Raw genomic sequence first — 15906 nt, forward strand, 5'->3', positions numbered from 1 at the left:
CGCCCTTCTTCGGTGCAAGCTTCGTTTCCTACTCATTTGTTGACTCTGGGACTATGTTTACTGAGCCCGCCATGATACTCAATGAGCTCACACGGTGGGTGTGGCATAGTGTGGTGCTTGCAAATTTTGGGCTTATTGGCTTTTGCCATTAGTAAAACTTGCCTCTGATTGTTCGGCGCTTTTAAAAGTCGAACAGAAACAATTGTGGTTGGCCAAAATTCCATCACTCACTAAAAAACCCTTGAAAAAAAACGCAGTGCTTTGCGGTTTCACAACCGGACTACGTTTAAACTTCTGACTTCGATTTCTGGTGCTGTACATTCAAAATTGTTGGATTCCATAACCAATAATGCTATTATTGTTCATTTGATCAGGTTTTGTATCATGTTATTTGAATTAAAGAACTTGTACTTCTTTTAGTGCATTGATAAGTGCATTTCTAAATATAAACACTCATTTGCCTTGATTAACAGCCTCCTTCGATTATCACGAACTATCTCTGTTTCACAAATGTCACGATGCACAATATTGTTAAACCTTTTTTTTTTCTTCTCACAGTTCCACCCAAGATATATGACATTTCCTCTGACATCACAGTAAACGAGGGCAACAACGTGTCGCTCATCTGCACGGCCAGCGGAAAACCCGAGCCGGCCATTTCCTGGAGACACATAACCCCATTAGGTGAGTTCACGTCACCTCACGCCTACTCATGCTAATGAACGTCATGGATGTGTGGCTGAACCTACATAGGAAATGAGGAAGCATGCTTGGGATCAATAGGTGAAAGACTGAGGAGCGATGGCTGGTATTTATGCTCTAAATTGAGAAGAGGGGAGGGGGACTGAAATGAAAGATGCGGGTTATGTGGCTAGCTGGATCCCTGAGTGAAGGGGCGGGAATGGCAGTAGATGTAAAAATAATTGAGCACGATGCATCATGCAGAAAGGCTAGCTCTGCAGTCTCATTGCGTTCTGTTGAAAGCAGACACAATACATAGTATGTTTGCGGTTATCGCGGTTCATGGGGACCAGAACCCCCCTACGAAAGGTGAAAATCCGCAAAGTAGAAACAGAAATAACTTCTGGGCTGTCAAATTATAATTTCAAAAATAATTTTGATGTTTTATTGCACAACTTTAGGAAAAAAGGACACTTTGCATCACTGGTTCTCAACTTGTTTGACCTGAGGTCCCACCATTCCACCATAATGAAAACCTGCGACACACATCAAAAATAATTTGACTTTTCAAATGTATCCAACGAAAGGATTGTACAGTTTGAACAAGAGAAAGTAGTATACATTTACCTATTTTCAAAAAACAAAAGAGTAGCACAACCAAAACAAATTCAAGTACTGCATATACTCGCATGTGAGCCTACAGTGCATGTAAGCAACCCCCTAAAAATAACCACATAAGAAGGAAATTCAAATTATTAATAAAGTGTGTAAACATCCATAATTATTTATTACATAGTTGATATAGATAAATATACGAGTGAAAAAAGCCAAACATATATCACTTAAACCATTTATTTTACCTTCCAGCAGTACTTCAATGGCAGACACTTGTACACCGTTTTCATATTTTGCAATTGTTTACTTCTTATAATTATTGTCAGTATTTTCCAATTTTAATTCCCCTTATCACTAATTTTCTTGGGACCCATTATTATGGGCAGTAAAATAAAATAAAATATCACAATAAAATGAGATGTGGTCCCTCTTAAATGCGCTGATTGACTGGCAAATAGAAGAGCTCGAGCACGACTTTATCGCAATCTACTATTAAGGAGTGTAATTGGCCCTCTATTTTTTCTTCTTAGACATTATTTTTCCAAGGAAAATGCCCGTGACCCACTAAAAACAAGGCTGTGACCCACCTTTGGGGAGGGCCCCACCTGTTGGGAATCACTGCTTTGCATGATACTAAGCTGCCGTCATATGGGCATTATAGAAAGCTACCTCCTGGTTCTGTCCTACAGAAACCATATATCTTTTCATTATCAAACATTTTTGAAAAAGCGCCAGGGAGCCACTAAAAAGTGTGAAAGACCCGCATGTGGCTCCTGAACAGGTTGAGCAGGTGGATAGGCGCAATTTTATTTGCGATAGATAGCATTTACCTCGGCAGCACGGCGGCGCAGTGGTTAGCGCGCGTTCTGAGGTCGTGGGAACCTCCTGCGTGGGTTCAAATCCAGCTCCCGGCCTTACTGTGCGGAGTTTGTATGTTCTCCCCGTGCTTGCGTGGGTTTCCTCCGGGCACTCCGGTTTTCTCCTACATTCCAAAGACATGCATTTCAGGTGAATTGGCCGGTCCAAATTGTCCCTAGGTGTGACTGAGCGAGTGAGTTGTCTGTCCCCGTGTGCCCTGCGATTGGCTGGCAACCAGTTCGGGGTGCCCACTGCCCGATGATTGCTGGGATGGGCTCCAGCACCCCCGCGACCCTACTGAGGATAAGCGGTGCAGCTAATGAGAGAGAGCATTTACCTCTGTTTAGGCACACAAAATATGATAAAATCTGCCATGTACATTGAGCTTCAGAGTGAATTTTCCAACACGTCCATTATACAGTAAAATTAAAAAAGTTCAGAATGAAAAATAATCATTCGTTTGATCCGAGGTTCACTTTTGAAAATGGAAAAATCTCAAGGCACACGGTCCATCGAAAATGTTTAAAAATGAATTCCTAGTGTCAGTTTCATGTTTGTTTGTTATTTTAAATTGCAAGCTCAAATTATCACGTTGCCTATAGTGACAATAAATGTTTTTCATATCATTTGCAGTGGTATAGGTGGTAATATTGCTCGTTCCTTTTGGTCGATGATGTTGCTGTCATTTTGGATTTGACTTCATTTTTATCCTCAAATATAAGCAAAACAATACTTAAAATGGGCAACACTCATCAATTCCAGTGGAACTGATTTTTTCTTAAGACATCAAAACACTCACCTTTAGGCGAGAATCACCAGTTCCAAGTAAAAAAACAGAAGAAGAAAATATCTTGAGATGGGGAGGGGGTTATTGTGAGATTTCCCACAATCAATTGGGCATTTGAAGTGGTGCGTTTGAATTAAATCAGTTTGTACAGGCAGGAGTACAATATTTATTCTGTGTAACAGGCATAGGATTTTATCTCATTATCACACTTTTTTATTCATTGTACCAGAGATAACGTTAGAAAATAGGGGAAACAGAATGTCAGATGTCAGATCCAAACGCAGAAAAGCACGACAAGGGAAACAACTCTTTGGTGTATCTGATGATAAATTGGACTTTGAAGGACATGAAAAAAATACATAGAACATTTTATGTTGGTTGTCAAAAAATGGAATTCTTAGAACTGAGAAAAAGTCAAACATATTTCTTTCATGAGTTTTATTAAAAAAATAGGGGTTGTCATTATACAGAAATAAAAAATAAAAAAGAAACAAAACAAGTTGTGATATGTGCTTTTACAGCTTTGTGTGCTTGTTTAGGGTGGTGATAGCCCACCTTTGTCAGCCCTGACCCATTTTCATGGCTGTTTTTTAACTACATTCTAACCTTCTGTTTTTTTTTTTTGTCAAAAATAATCAAAATCAGCGTAACATGTGTATTCATTTTAATTTATTTCCCTACATTTCTATTTTTGTAGCACAATCTTAAACAGTTTCTTGAAATATAAGAAGTTGTTAAATATACTTGCCTGTATTCTAAAGCAAGCAAAATATGAATATATAAAAAATAATAATGGAATCTAACGCCACCTACTGATGTGGATAAATCTTACAATTTGCTGGCTGTGGAAGTCCAAGAAAATTATTCAACTAAACAATTGCATTCTTTTTTTTTACAAAGATAAAATTGAGCAATTTCCTGCTGCACACTCAACGATGTTTCAAGGCACATCAGTTAAACCTATTATTGACTGTCCTTCATCCATTGTCCAACATCACTATGAATAAAAACCTGCAGATAATGGTACCGGTTATGACGCAATGTATTGCAACATAGACTTCATTGCTATCTTTTCCCTCCATCACAGTGCCTGATAAAATGGTCATCAAACATATGCAATACATTAAAGGGGCGTATCGACCATTGATAAGAAAAAACATGGAAATGTTCAATGTCTCAACCTGTGAAAATGAAGAAATAATTCAGAAGGTAAGGGGTTGGAACTACGACATACATGGCCATGGATGGCCGGAGGCATGCGGGTAAATTGAATTGAAAACAACCTTTTCAATTCAAATATGGACAACACACTGTATGACATTCATATACCGTGGTTCCTGGACAAACCATAAACCGGCCAGAAGTTTGAAAGAGCGCCTTGTACCCCATTGCACCTCATCTACTGCCGAATATTGGATCTAAGATTGGAAATGCATAAAATAATTATAGGTACTCTTCAGCAAACTCAAAGCTAACAAAGTGAGAATAGGAAGAAGGAATGGGATCCAAGAAGATTTTGTAACATTGACAAATCCCCCAGAGCACTATGCGATCAATAATGTTAAAATGGAGAGAGCAAAAAAAACACTGCAAACCTACCAAGGCTTGGCCATCCAGCTAAATTTCCAGCCATACACGAAATCAACTGGTTAGAGAAGCAACCAAGAAACCCATGAACACATTGGACAACCTGCAGGTGTACACAGTTGAGGTAGGACAATATGTGCATAATGCAACTATTCGTCGTACTCTGCATAAATCTACCCTCTATGGAAACGTGGCAAGAAGGAAGCCCTTCCCGAAATAATACAATAAAAAGGCCCATTTAGTGTTTGCAAGACGCCACATGGGACACAAACAAAATATGTGGAACAAGTTGCTGTGGTCAGATACCAAAATTTGACTTTTTGGTCTCAATGCAAAGCGTTACGTTTGGCATAAGAGTAACACTACAAATCACTCTGAAAACATAATCCCCACTGTCAAACATGGTGTTGGTAGCATCATGCTCTGTTTCTTTTCTTCAGCAGGGACTAAGAAGATTGTTAGAGTTGATGGGTAGATGAATAGAGCCACTTACAAGAAGATTCTGTCAAAAAATCAGTTGGAGCCTGCAAGAGACCTGATAAAGGGGTGTACATTCGCCTTGCAACAGGAAACGACCCTGAACACACGTCTACAATGGAATAGTTTTAAACTGACAGTTTAAAGGTGTAAGAATTACCAAGGCAAAGTCCAGATCCTAATCCTATTTTGCATTTGTGAAAAAATCTGAAAAATTCTGTGCACAAACGATCACCATCACCTAAAGCAGCTGGAAAGAAGGAACGAAAAAATACTTTTCTCAATTGTGTCTCATGTGTTGTCAAGTTTTTGAGTTTTTTTTAACCATACGTTTTAAGCCTGAAATATCGCAATATGTCAAAACGTTCAGAGGTGCGGGGATACTTTTGCTAGGCACTGCCCTATTGTGTAAATAGACAATTCTGATCGTTTCGCTTAATTTAGAAATTGCATGCTGAGTAACAACTGTAGTGGCCCAAATAGCCCTTCAACTCACCTCCTCTTCTCTCTAATTTTCATATTAATGGATTACAGTCGGCCACGCTTATCTGATCGTTGTGAGGATGACGGCATTTATCTTTTGGCTGTCAAATCCTCCTCCGTCGTCCGCTCGAGCGATTGCGTTAGCTCAGTTTTCGGAAGCTGATCAAAAGAGTCCGAGTGGCAGTCACTCATCCCGCTTTGAAGTGTCCACACTTTGAAGTCTGCCCGAGAAGAAAATGATATGCCGGTCGAATGAAAGGGTACCGGCCTGAATGTAATCACAGGCTGTCTCCAAGCACATCAGAAACCAAGCTATTAGCCGTTGGATCTTTGAATTGACTATTGTAGCTGGGTCGATTTGTCCAAAGGATGTGGAGCGGCTGAAAGGTTGTAATAGGCTAATGTCCTTTTACCGGAATACAATGAAAATCTTTTGGTTATGTATAGCACTTTCCCTTGGCACATTTATTTAAGATACTTGAATACGTAAGTAAACGAAGCAAGATGCTTGTCTTACTAGTGCAACTTCGTGTTATTGTCTGCACTTTATCATATTGATTTATAATACCAAATTTCCTGCATTAGAAGGTGTACCAGATTAGAAAGCACAACCCCCAAAATTTGTCTTTTGTAATGACCTTTTCATATAAAAGACACATCGAATTGAAACTACCGTAAGGGCGAGGATTGCACTAAAAAATAAATAACAGTGTTTCTATGGGTTCTTGAAATCCTTAAAAAATCTTGAATTTTATTGTGTTTTCAGAGATGGAAAATCGCTTGAATTTTGGGTGACAAACTTGTAATTGTTAAATACACTCACAGGATTAAAGAATGCATGATTCACACAGGATTTCTTCTTTTGATGGTTCCGGAGAAATTGAAATACGTACGTTCCCCTAAATATGAACGAAGTACGTTACGGACGATCGTTCGTGAGTTGATTTTGTTTGTACGTTGCCTTAGTGCTATATTTTGTCAGGATTGTATGTTTAAGGTTCATATACGTATGTTTAAGTAACCTGTATTGTTTTGCATTGAAAACCAAACATATCATAAAGTAATATGCCCTATAAATATAAATAAAATTGAGTTTAACTTACTTTTGGAAGATGGGCTTCAATTAGCTTTTTCCTCTTCCGTTGTAAAGAGTGGATGAAAAAAAGCGATCCAACCATTTTCTCAACCTCATCAAGCTTCCTTATTCCACTTCCATTTCAAATGAAAAGGCTTGCCTCTTCTTTATACTTTACACCAACCACATTGAATGGATGCACGTGATGTTAAACAATAAAGTGTCAAAGCTCTAAGCGCGCTGGAGATTCAGTACAGTATGTTTACACACATACTGGGAAGTGGAAGCCGGATTTCTTCTTCGGGGTGGATGCCGGGTGAGCTCTCGCAGCGCCACGCAGCGATGGCGGCGAAAGAAGCACATACAGTACTGTCCTGTACTTGGAAAAAAGGTGCACGATACAAAATCTACATCTCGACATCTCAAAAAAATGTGTGTGTATATCTTTGTTCTGGGATTTGTCCATGAAAAAAGTGTACGAACCAAATACATTTATATATTACTTGGTACTCTTTAAGGAGAGTCAAGAAAATGTGTTTGACACCCCTGCTCTACAGTGTTCTTCTACAATATTCAGTCAAGTTTGACTAACCGACTGTTGAATTCATATTCCCCCAGCCATCATATAGATTTTGTGTTTCTGTTGTGTGCCTGTTGACATTCCAAGCACTCACCATATTGCAAACGTAAACTATTAGTTCTTACAAAATGATGGTTACAGAGATGCACATTGCAATTTTATTCTTTTGTTTGCAAGAGACAAAGGACGGTCATTAAATGGGAAGCAGAGGAACAGCAGTGCCAGAATATGTCTGGAAGAATCACAGCCTTTTTGTGTAACAGCTTAATTAACCATTCTTGACAATCCAATTCTAAAAAAAATTGAGAGGATTTGAATTCCGGCTCAGGCCTGCGTGGTAATCTCCCAGTGCTTTCGTTTCCTCCCACTCTCACTTGGAGACTATAAATTGCTCATATATGAGAACGTGAGCGTGAATGTTTGTAAGTTCAATGCAATTGATTGTGACTTTGCTGAGGGTGTGCTTGCTCAATTTCGGAGGCGATAGGCATCAGCTCAGCACTGACTGGATAAACAGAAGAACTGAGACAAACACTCATTTTAATAATAGATTAATCCGTCAGTTGTTTTGTCAATAAGTCTATGAATCCAATTTTAAGAACAATGTTATCCCTATTTTAAAACAGGGTTGGTATAGGTGCTTGAAATCTTTGAACATGAATTTTATTATTGTGTTTTCAAGTTGAGCACTTCAGGTGAAGTGCTCGTAAATGCTTGAAATTGTTGCCATGTTTCTCGTTAGTCTGACTTGACAAACCGTGCATTAAATTAGGAAGACCAAAACAGGTCCGCTTAAAAATGACGTCGAGATTGCTCTCTGGTGGCTTTGCTTTGCCATTGCCATTAACTTGAGACATCTGCCCCTATATGTCCCACTCAAGCGTTTACCAGTGGTAAAGTGCGATGGGAAGTACAATGTATGCCACGTGTTACCATCTTTTTTTACCCTAAACATGTATTAAAATGTGTACACACATTTTTAATTTAAAATCAAATATATACGGTACATTACGGCCTCAAACTATCATTCCACGTGCCGTAATTGGTCCCCGAGCCGCAAGTTTGAGAATCCTGGTTTGGACTAAAGTGGTTTAAAAATAGGGCAACTTGTTGATACTTATTTTCTGAGGTAAGAGCTTAGCCATTTTCAATAGGACAGAAGCGTCTACCTACCGAATTACTATTAACACGTGCAATCATCTGAAAAAAACACCCACATATGTTGGTTAACCTATAAATATGACATAAAAAAATAAAATTACACTACAGTAATTATAAAATAAGCTACGTGTTCTTGAAATCCCTGTCAATGCTTGAAATTGCTGTCATGTCTCTCAACACGTATGGCTGAAAAACAAGCTGACACGTTGATCTTTGGTGGATTGGCTCTGCCATTGTATTTCTTCTTCCCTCATGATTAACAGCACCTGACATGAGTTTGTATGACGTTTTCCTATGGAGCGTCAAGAGGACAGTTGCATGCTTCACCTAAAGAATAAAATCTGAAATTACTGCAAGGATTACATATCAAATATGGACATTTATTGTGCAAAAAATGAAGGTCGTTTTTCCCAATGGTAAATTGTAATCGGAAGAACCTCCTACAACAGAAAAGCTACATATCCATTTTTATTTTGCCCAACACCGACATGGGGAGACATTTGTCTTAAAAATATTTACAAGCATATTGCCGAGGTGGACAAAACTATTTGTGATTCATTCAATATTTTAAAATTCAAGTCAAGTCACATGTTTTGTATAGCCCTAAATCACAAGATGTCTCAAAGGACTGCACAGGTTACAATTACACCATCTCTTGATCTTAAACCAACATACGGGCAAGAAAAAACTCAAAACCTCAACACGAGGAATACAAGAAACCTTGAGAAGGGGCCTCACAAGTGGTAATCCCCTTCCAGGATGACCAGGGTGCAATAGATTTAGCATTGGGTAAGAGTACACAAAACACAGTGAAACTCAATAAAAGAAAACAATAGATAATGTGTTGAAATTTGTCCAGAAAGTGCATGACGGATCAGAGTATTAATAAAAATACATGTGTAAATGGCAGTGGCTCTGCAAAATACATGATTCACACCGGATTTCTTATATTAATTACATTAGAACATTAGCTTTGCAAGTCCTTAAAAGTGTAAAAGGACATTTTGTACAAACTCAAACAAAACACACTGTTTTGTGGTAATGTATATGGTATATACATTGATTCAACTAAAGAACTTTAAAATATCCAAACCAAAGTATGTTATCAATATATTTCAGAATAAAACACTCTTTAATTTATTGTTGCACAACATTTTTTATAAAGCTTCCTTTATTATGTGGTTGGGCTGACACTGCCGTTCATAGAACCTTTTCAAGCCTACACATTTTTTTTCTTTCAAGTTCAAAATGTGTCAAATTAACTCATAGGTTTAAACTACAGATGAATATCAATGAGAAACACCATTAGTAGGAGTACGTTGGTAAGATTCCCAGAACCCACTCTTGTATGATAAATCTAGCTCTTGACATACCTACTTACAATATGCTAAAAGCCTAAAAGAGCTGGAAGGACTTGATGGTATTACCTCCACTAGAGAATGCTTGGCTTTGAGTGCCCTAACTTATTAAACACATTTTGGTGACTTTGAATCACTGATCCAAATTCTGTTGATTCTAGTACTGTGAGTTTTGCACCTGGGTTCCTTAGTTATGAAGAATATTTTGCAAAATGCGACCTGGTTTATGTAGAGAAAAACACATGCACACACACGTATGTTGATGTGCACATATCATACATCTAAATGTATAATACAGTGGAAGAGTATTACCTTGGCTATCGCTGTTATTGGGGGGGCAGTGTCCACAACAAACATGAAAATCCACCCTAACCATAACCCCTTCATAAAAGTATTTAGTTGGGGGTGGTTTTGACCGAGAAATAAACAACCACGGCAGAGTTTAATTAAATCACATATTCATGGAAGATGAAGACTTGTACATTTTGTAACTCACTAAACAGCTGAAATGATTCATAAAATGTTGTTCGGGTTCATTATTAAAGCGATAGTATCCTCTAATATTAAACCAGCTCGGTGGCCTTGGGGGTAGGGCGCCCGCCCCGACACTAGGAGGTCGCTGGTTCAAGCCTCGGCCGAGTCATACCTAAGACTTACAACATTGGTACTCATTGCCTCCCTGCTTGGCATTAGGGGTTGGAATTGGGGGGTTGGGTCACCTAATGACTCCCAACACATGAGTTGGGTTGAGCGAGGGGGCTGGGAATCCCCTCCTCTGTATCAATCTCCCAGAAAGAGTCAGAAATATGAACGTGTTCCTGACCCAAGCCACCTCCCACTAGGGGGATATGGCTCCGGTATATAATTATCCTCTAATGGTAGTTTACAATATTTTCATTCAAATCCCACCACACTATTAACATTCAATGGGGGAAAGCGAGGTTTGGGATTTCATTAATATTTGGGGGGTCAAGGCTGTAAACATCCATGAGTACTTCCTCAAACACGATTGCATTGCGTTTGACGTCATTAGTCCTCATGCGTATGCGTGACTGTTGTGGTGCGTTCACACGGGACGATCAAGTTTGCATACAAGTCCCATTCAGTTGGTAATGTTAACGATCTTATGAAAACATTTTACCCCCAAAAATCGGAAATAAGCATTAAGTTCTGCAGTGTGAATGTACCCTTAGTTTTTATTTCTTTCATATAGGGCAAATTTGCTAATTCCACAAGCAATTCGAGCTCCCAGCACGGTCCTGGAACGAATGAAGCTCAAATGAAGACGTACTGATCTAGTTGTCCTTTAGAATGGCAAACCCTCTCAAGTATACCACCCAAAACATTTATTTTGTTTGAAGATGAAGCATCTCATCAGCATGAAACTGCAGGTACTTTCAATCGACACGTACTGCCAGTCAGCAATGTGGTTAACCTTGACACGACCACACCACAGTGACTGATGGCATTGCCTGTTGACAGATACTTCTAGAAGGCATATGAGGTGACAACAGCTCATGGGGGAATTGTGACATATCTCCATCGTTACTCTGGAGATTATAATGCACATCATCCACAACAGAGGCCTTGTCGTCACAAACTTTATACTTGAAACCTATAATAGACTACTATAGCCTTGTTTACCAGTAAGGATTTATACACCTTTTAAGATATGTAATCTGTGACAAACGCAACATACATGGAACCAAAGAGTTTTTCCAGTTTTCTTTATATACCGTACCTTCCGGGATAAAAGTCGCTACTTGTTTACGACATTTCAAACACTGCGTCTTCATATACGGGGGGCTTGTTCCTTTTTATTTGATTTTTTTTGTATTCTCACCTGTAATATCCTTCTTTCTAAATAGCTGAGCAATACAAATAATGGCAAACATACAAATGTATATTCAGAACCCCACTGTGACTTCTGAAAGCATTCCCTTAAGAGAAATCAGTCCATGTTTTTGCGAACATTATTCATATAATACATCACAGGACCAAAACGGGAGGTTTGACAGCAGACTTACTCAATCTTTACAACGCACCCATAATATTTTGACATTTTCACACACAATTCAAGTCCTTCATTTATGCATCTGAATTGAACACTTTTTTTGTGAAGTAGTAAATATGTGCTTATCTTTGTAATAGTTAATTTATGTCCGCATGATATGTAAATACATAGCTTGGGCAGATTAGGGAGGAATGCAAAATGGCGCAGCTAAAAAAGGGCTGACGTTTGGACAGTACTTAAGGCAGGTATCTTGTTTCTTTTAACATTTTCATGCTACACTAACACATAGAAAGCCCAAAAAACACATGGGGCTGAGTATTTCAACACTCTCCACCTCTTCCCCCCGTCCTCATGTTCATTCTTCCTAATGAATTCGCGAAAAGCTTTGCTAAACGTCAGATTAAAGCAGATAGGTCTGAGAATAAAAACAAATCACAAGGGCATTTTGAACACATTTCGAGATTGTTAAAACATACTTAATAGAGAAAATATTCTACTTTCAACTTTTTATAAACACCAACAACGAAGCACCACACCTTTAACCACAATTTATTCTTAAATGATGACAAACAGCTATTTTGTAGTTTGTGACACTTTGTGGGTAAGCACAGATTAGGAATATAGTAACCCCTTGGTTATCTTAAGAAATGGGGACCAGAATCCAACGCAAAGTAGTGACACCCCTTCATAAGCTTCCATTTGTCAAACTCACCTCGAGATGATGTCGTCCGACTGAAAGTATATGACTGTAACAAAATAACATCTATAGATCTACAAACACAAACTCAGAGGGCAGAATTACTGTGAAAAAAACTATTTTTTTTTATTGTCTATACAAAGGTAAAACAAAATTGGAGGGTTTCTCCTGTCACTGTAAAAAAGTGATTTAGAGAGCAGCCGGCTAGCTGCATGCTAGCATTGGGTATCTTTGAATTGAGCCAGGTCTTGGTGATGGCTAAAATACAACCGTTCTAAATTATGCCGTTTCCCAAGAATTATAGCTCCAGGTCATCGGTTTTATGGGTACAGGATCTGGCGTTGGTGGGAGATCTTATGTAACTTAGTCGCAATAGTTGACCGGAGTTGACTATTGTCTTCTCTCGTGACCCGCTAGTGATAACCATTTATTTGCGCTCTTCTGACTTTCCTTAGAATCAGAGTTATTTTGAGAATTTATTTTTAATGTAACATGCCACTACGAGCTAGCTGTCACCATGCTTCACAGTTTCATTTCATCAATTTTGGTGGATACAATGACTTGTGCGCCCGCCCCCCTGTTTGATTGACACCATACACCAGCCTATTACACTCCCGCACACATATTCACACCTACCCAACACACATGTATAACCTGCCTCTTGTGATAGTATTTGCTGTGTGCTGTCTGCTCAGAACACAACGCATGATATGTTGATATCAGTGACAATAAAGACAATTAAATTCAAAATCCAAGAAGCTGTGAAGCAGCAGCGATAAACAAAGCGCAACGTAGCGAGAGTTTACTTCATATGCGTAGCAAGCTAGTAAATTCACAATAAATGAACCCATTTCCTGGACTTAAAGTTTAAACTTGAATTGTAGAGGTAATTTTTTTATCGGAAAATACCTTGCTGCCTTGTTTTAGAGGAAGTTACCTTTTTTTAGGTAGACTTCTGCCAGACACAAGTCAATCACATTACAGGTTAGGGTTAGGGTTAGGGTTAGCGTTAGGGTTTCAGATTGCCAAATAAATTCTCATAGTGAAATTTATTTTTACAAAACTGCAATGAAGATATTTACAATATCAAATGTTGTAGAATGTCACCCGAAACCAGAGTGACAAAAATGACTTCACACAAGCCCTTCTTAGCTATTACAAATGATACACGGCATAATGGAAATCATTTGTGATTTGCTTTTGTTTTCTTCATGTTCTTGGTCCACTAATAGGATTGCTTGTTTTTCTTGGTTATTGGAGGTAAAATTGAGTTTTATTATTCTGTCTCAACAATGTTTCAATTGATTAGGGCTACAACAGGTTTGATTAAGGTCACTAAACAGGATTCTTCTGTTTCATTGTTTTCTGAAAACTCCATAGCCTTGACATGTAGGGTAACTAATGAAATATTTCAACAGCAACAGCACAAACAAGTCCGTACAATTTTAAACTTAAATATAACATAGTAGGACTTGCTGTGTGAGAGACCTTCTAGGACTATTTTCAAGACACTGGCCTAAACAAAGTGTCACTCCAGGCAAAATTAAAGAAATCATAACAAGGTTGCTTTTGAATTCAGCGTCGACGCTGGAGGGTAAGCAATTCCCGCGTTGTGAAGTGAGGGTGTAGAATTCCTCCAGGGCTGCAATGCAAAGATAGCACATTGGTGAGGAGTCCATTACACCAGGGAAGAAACCCCCAGCAAAAAAAAAAAAATATATGTCTAATAAAAAACACTCTTAAAAAACGAGGCATCCCACTTTTTTGCTTTGCGTAAATATTCCACTTCTTCCAAGGGTTGTTGATCTCTGTTGTGCAGAGTGCAAATCTATTATATGACAGAAACTGAATTTTTATGTTGAGATTGTCAAAGCGGATTAGATACTATCATATAATGTGGACTACAGAGCACACCTAATTAAAGGTCGGACGCGCTAATTTGAGCACGAAACTCAATTTTGTCTCTGTACCAGCTGTACCAGATTTAAAGCCGCAGGCTTTCAACAATGCCGAACTGATTGCAAAGAGCCCTTGTCATTTTTATTTTTTTTTTATCCGCAGTGCCTATCTGCTTTTATCTTACTTTTTGCAAAGGTATTCGGGTAGCGTAACATATTAAGTAGTAAGGAAGGGGATGTCATGATTACCGATGTGAAGCACCTGTGCCCGCTCATTTGGCGCCACCCAGCGCGGGTTCTGATTGGCTCCCTGTCCATTTTTATACCCAGTCCTGTCAATCCCCTGTTATCAGTCCATTTGCGAACCTCTGTTTTTACAAGGCAAGCCTTTTTTGACCCTGACTCCTGCCAGGCCCGTTTTTGCTCCCGTTTGTCTCCGTTTACGACACGTTTCTGACCCCAACCACGTTTTTGCTCTCCCAGTCCCGGCTACCGACCAGTTTTTCCGTCCCTGACACCGCCATCGCTCGCTACGGAAGATCCACTTCCGTGTTCGGATCACAATCCGAGTACGAGAGCGACTTGCTTCCCGCGTCAAGCGAACATTGGATCGCGGGTGCTGCCCTTCCTCTTTCCTTTAATTAAACTTGTGGTAAACGCTCTCATTTGGGTCCTGTTTCCGTTCTGGTCCTGACAGGTGAAGGAGGGGTGAATGTTGGAGAAGTGATTATATTGAATCGAATTATCTTTATTTTCATTGATATCAACATTGTGAAAGTTTGTATGCAACTAGATTAGACACGGCACTCTAAGGACGGATGTAATAAAAATTTAAAAGAGAAAAACGAAAAAAATACTGTCAGGAAAAAAAGTATTTTAAATGTAGTGTTTGGACTGGCCCTGAGTTATAACGATGGTTCAAAAAACATAATTTATTATAAAAAACAATGCAATGAAAAGAAAGCAATGACAAAATTAATACCAAAATGAATAAATAGTCCTCACACTCACCTGTTTCTTAATGTAAGGTCTTCATTGTAATATAAGACACCATTATTTAAAAAGATATCTCTCGAACACAAATGTTTGCAATATTCTCCTGTTATTTACCAGAGCACATATCTTTGGCCATAAGGTGCACAGCGGGGGATGCACCCCACTTGTTCCGCGCACAAGATACACAGCAGCACATAAACAAGCAAAAGATTACCAGTAAAACATCCTGACGTGAAGTATCTGTGTAAGACTGTGTTCAAATGCTTTTGATAACAGGATAGAGTGATACAATGGATACTTAAAATACCTGCAGCTAACCCCTGCTGTTGAAAGGATAAGTGCCTGTTTTATTATTTGTGAGGCACCACATCAATGCTTTGGTGATTTTAAATATGCTGACACAACAGTTGGCAGGGTTTGTATTTATGTATTTTATATTCACGCAAATGCACAAGCATGCATTAACTCCTCTGCAACGTAACGTTGTAAAAAGGCCTTAAGTTGCGAGTGGATTGTTGTTGGGAGAGAACGACATGTCAAAAGTCCAATAGGCACCCTAGATTTTGTTCAAGGTTTTCTGTTCTCAAGCGGGCTGGATCATAAGAAAAATGTCATCTTCAAATTGTTAGCTGTTTTTTA

The 15906-nt window shown here is 38.8% G+C and overlaps 1 protein-coding gene across 2 annotated transcripts in view; it reads left to right on the forward strand.

The window, feature by feature from the left end:
* Window positions 1–15906, forward strand: part of negr1 (neuronal growth regulator 1) — a 225498-nt gene that overhangs the window by 87435 nt on the left and 122157 nt on the right. For both annotated transcript variants that reach the window (XM_088349976.1, XM_088349977.1), the window contains exon 3: window positions 559–684. In XM_088349976.1, coding sequence (XP_088206102.1) covers window positions 559–684 — 126 coding nt within the window. The remainder of the gene's footprint in view (window positions 1–558; window positions 685–15906) is intronic.

This window comes from Urocampus carinirostris, chromosome 12 (assembly GCF_059441175.1).
Source record: "Urocampus carinirostris isolate Australia breed hairy pipefish chromosome 12, RoL_Ucar_1.0, whole genome shotgun sequence".
Classification (NCBI taxonomy): domain Eukaryota; kingdom Metazoa; phylum Chordata; class Actinopteri; order Syngnathiformes; family Syngnathidae; genus Urocampus; species Urocampus carinirostris.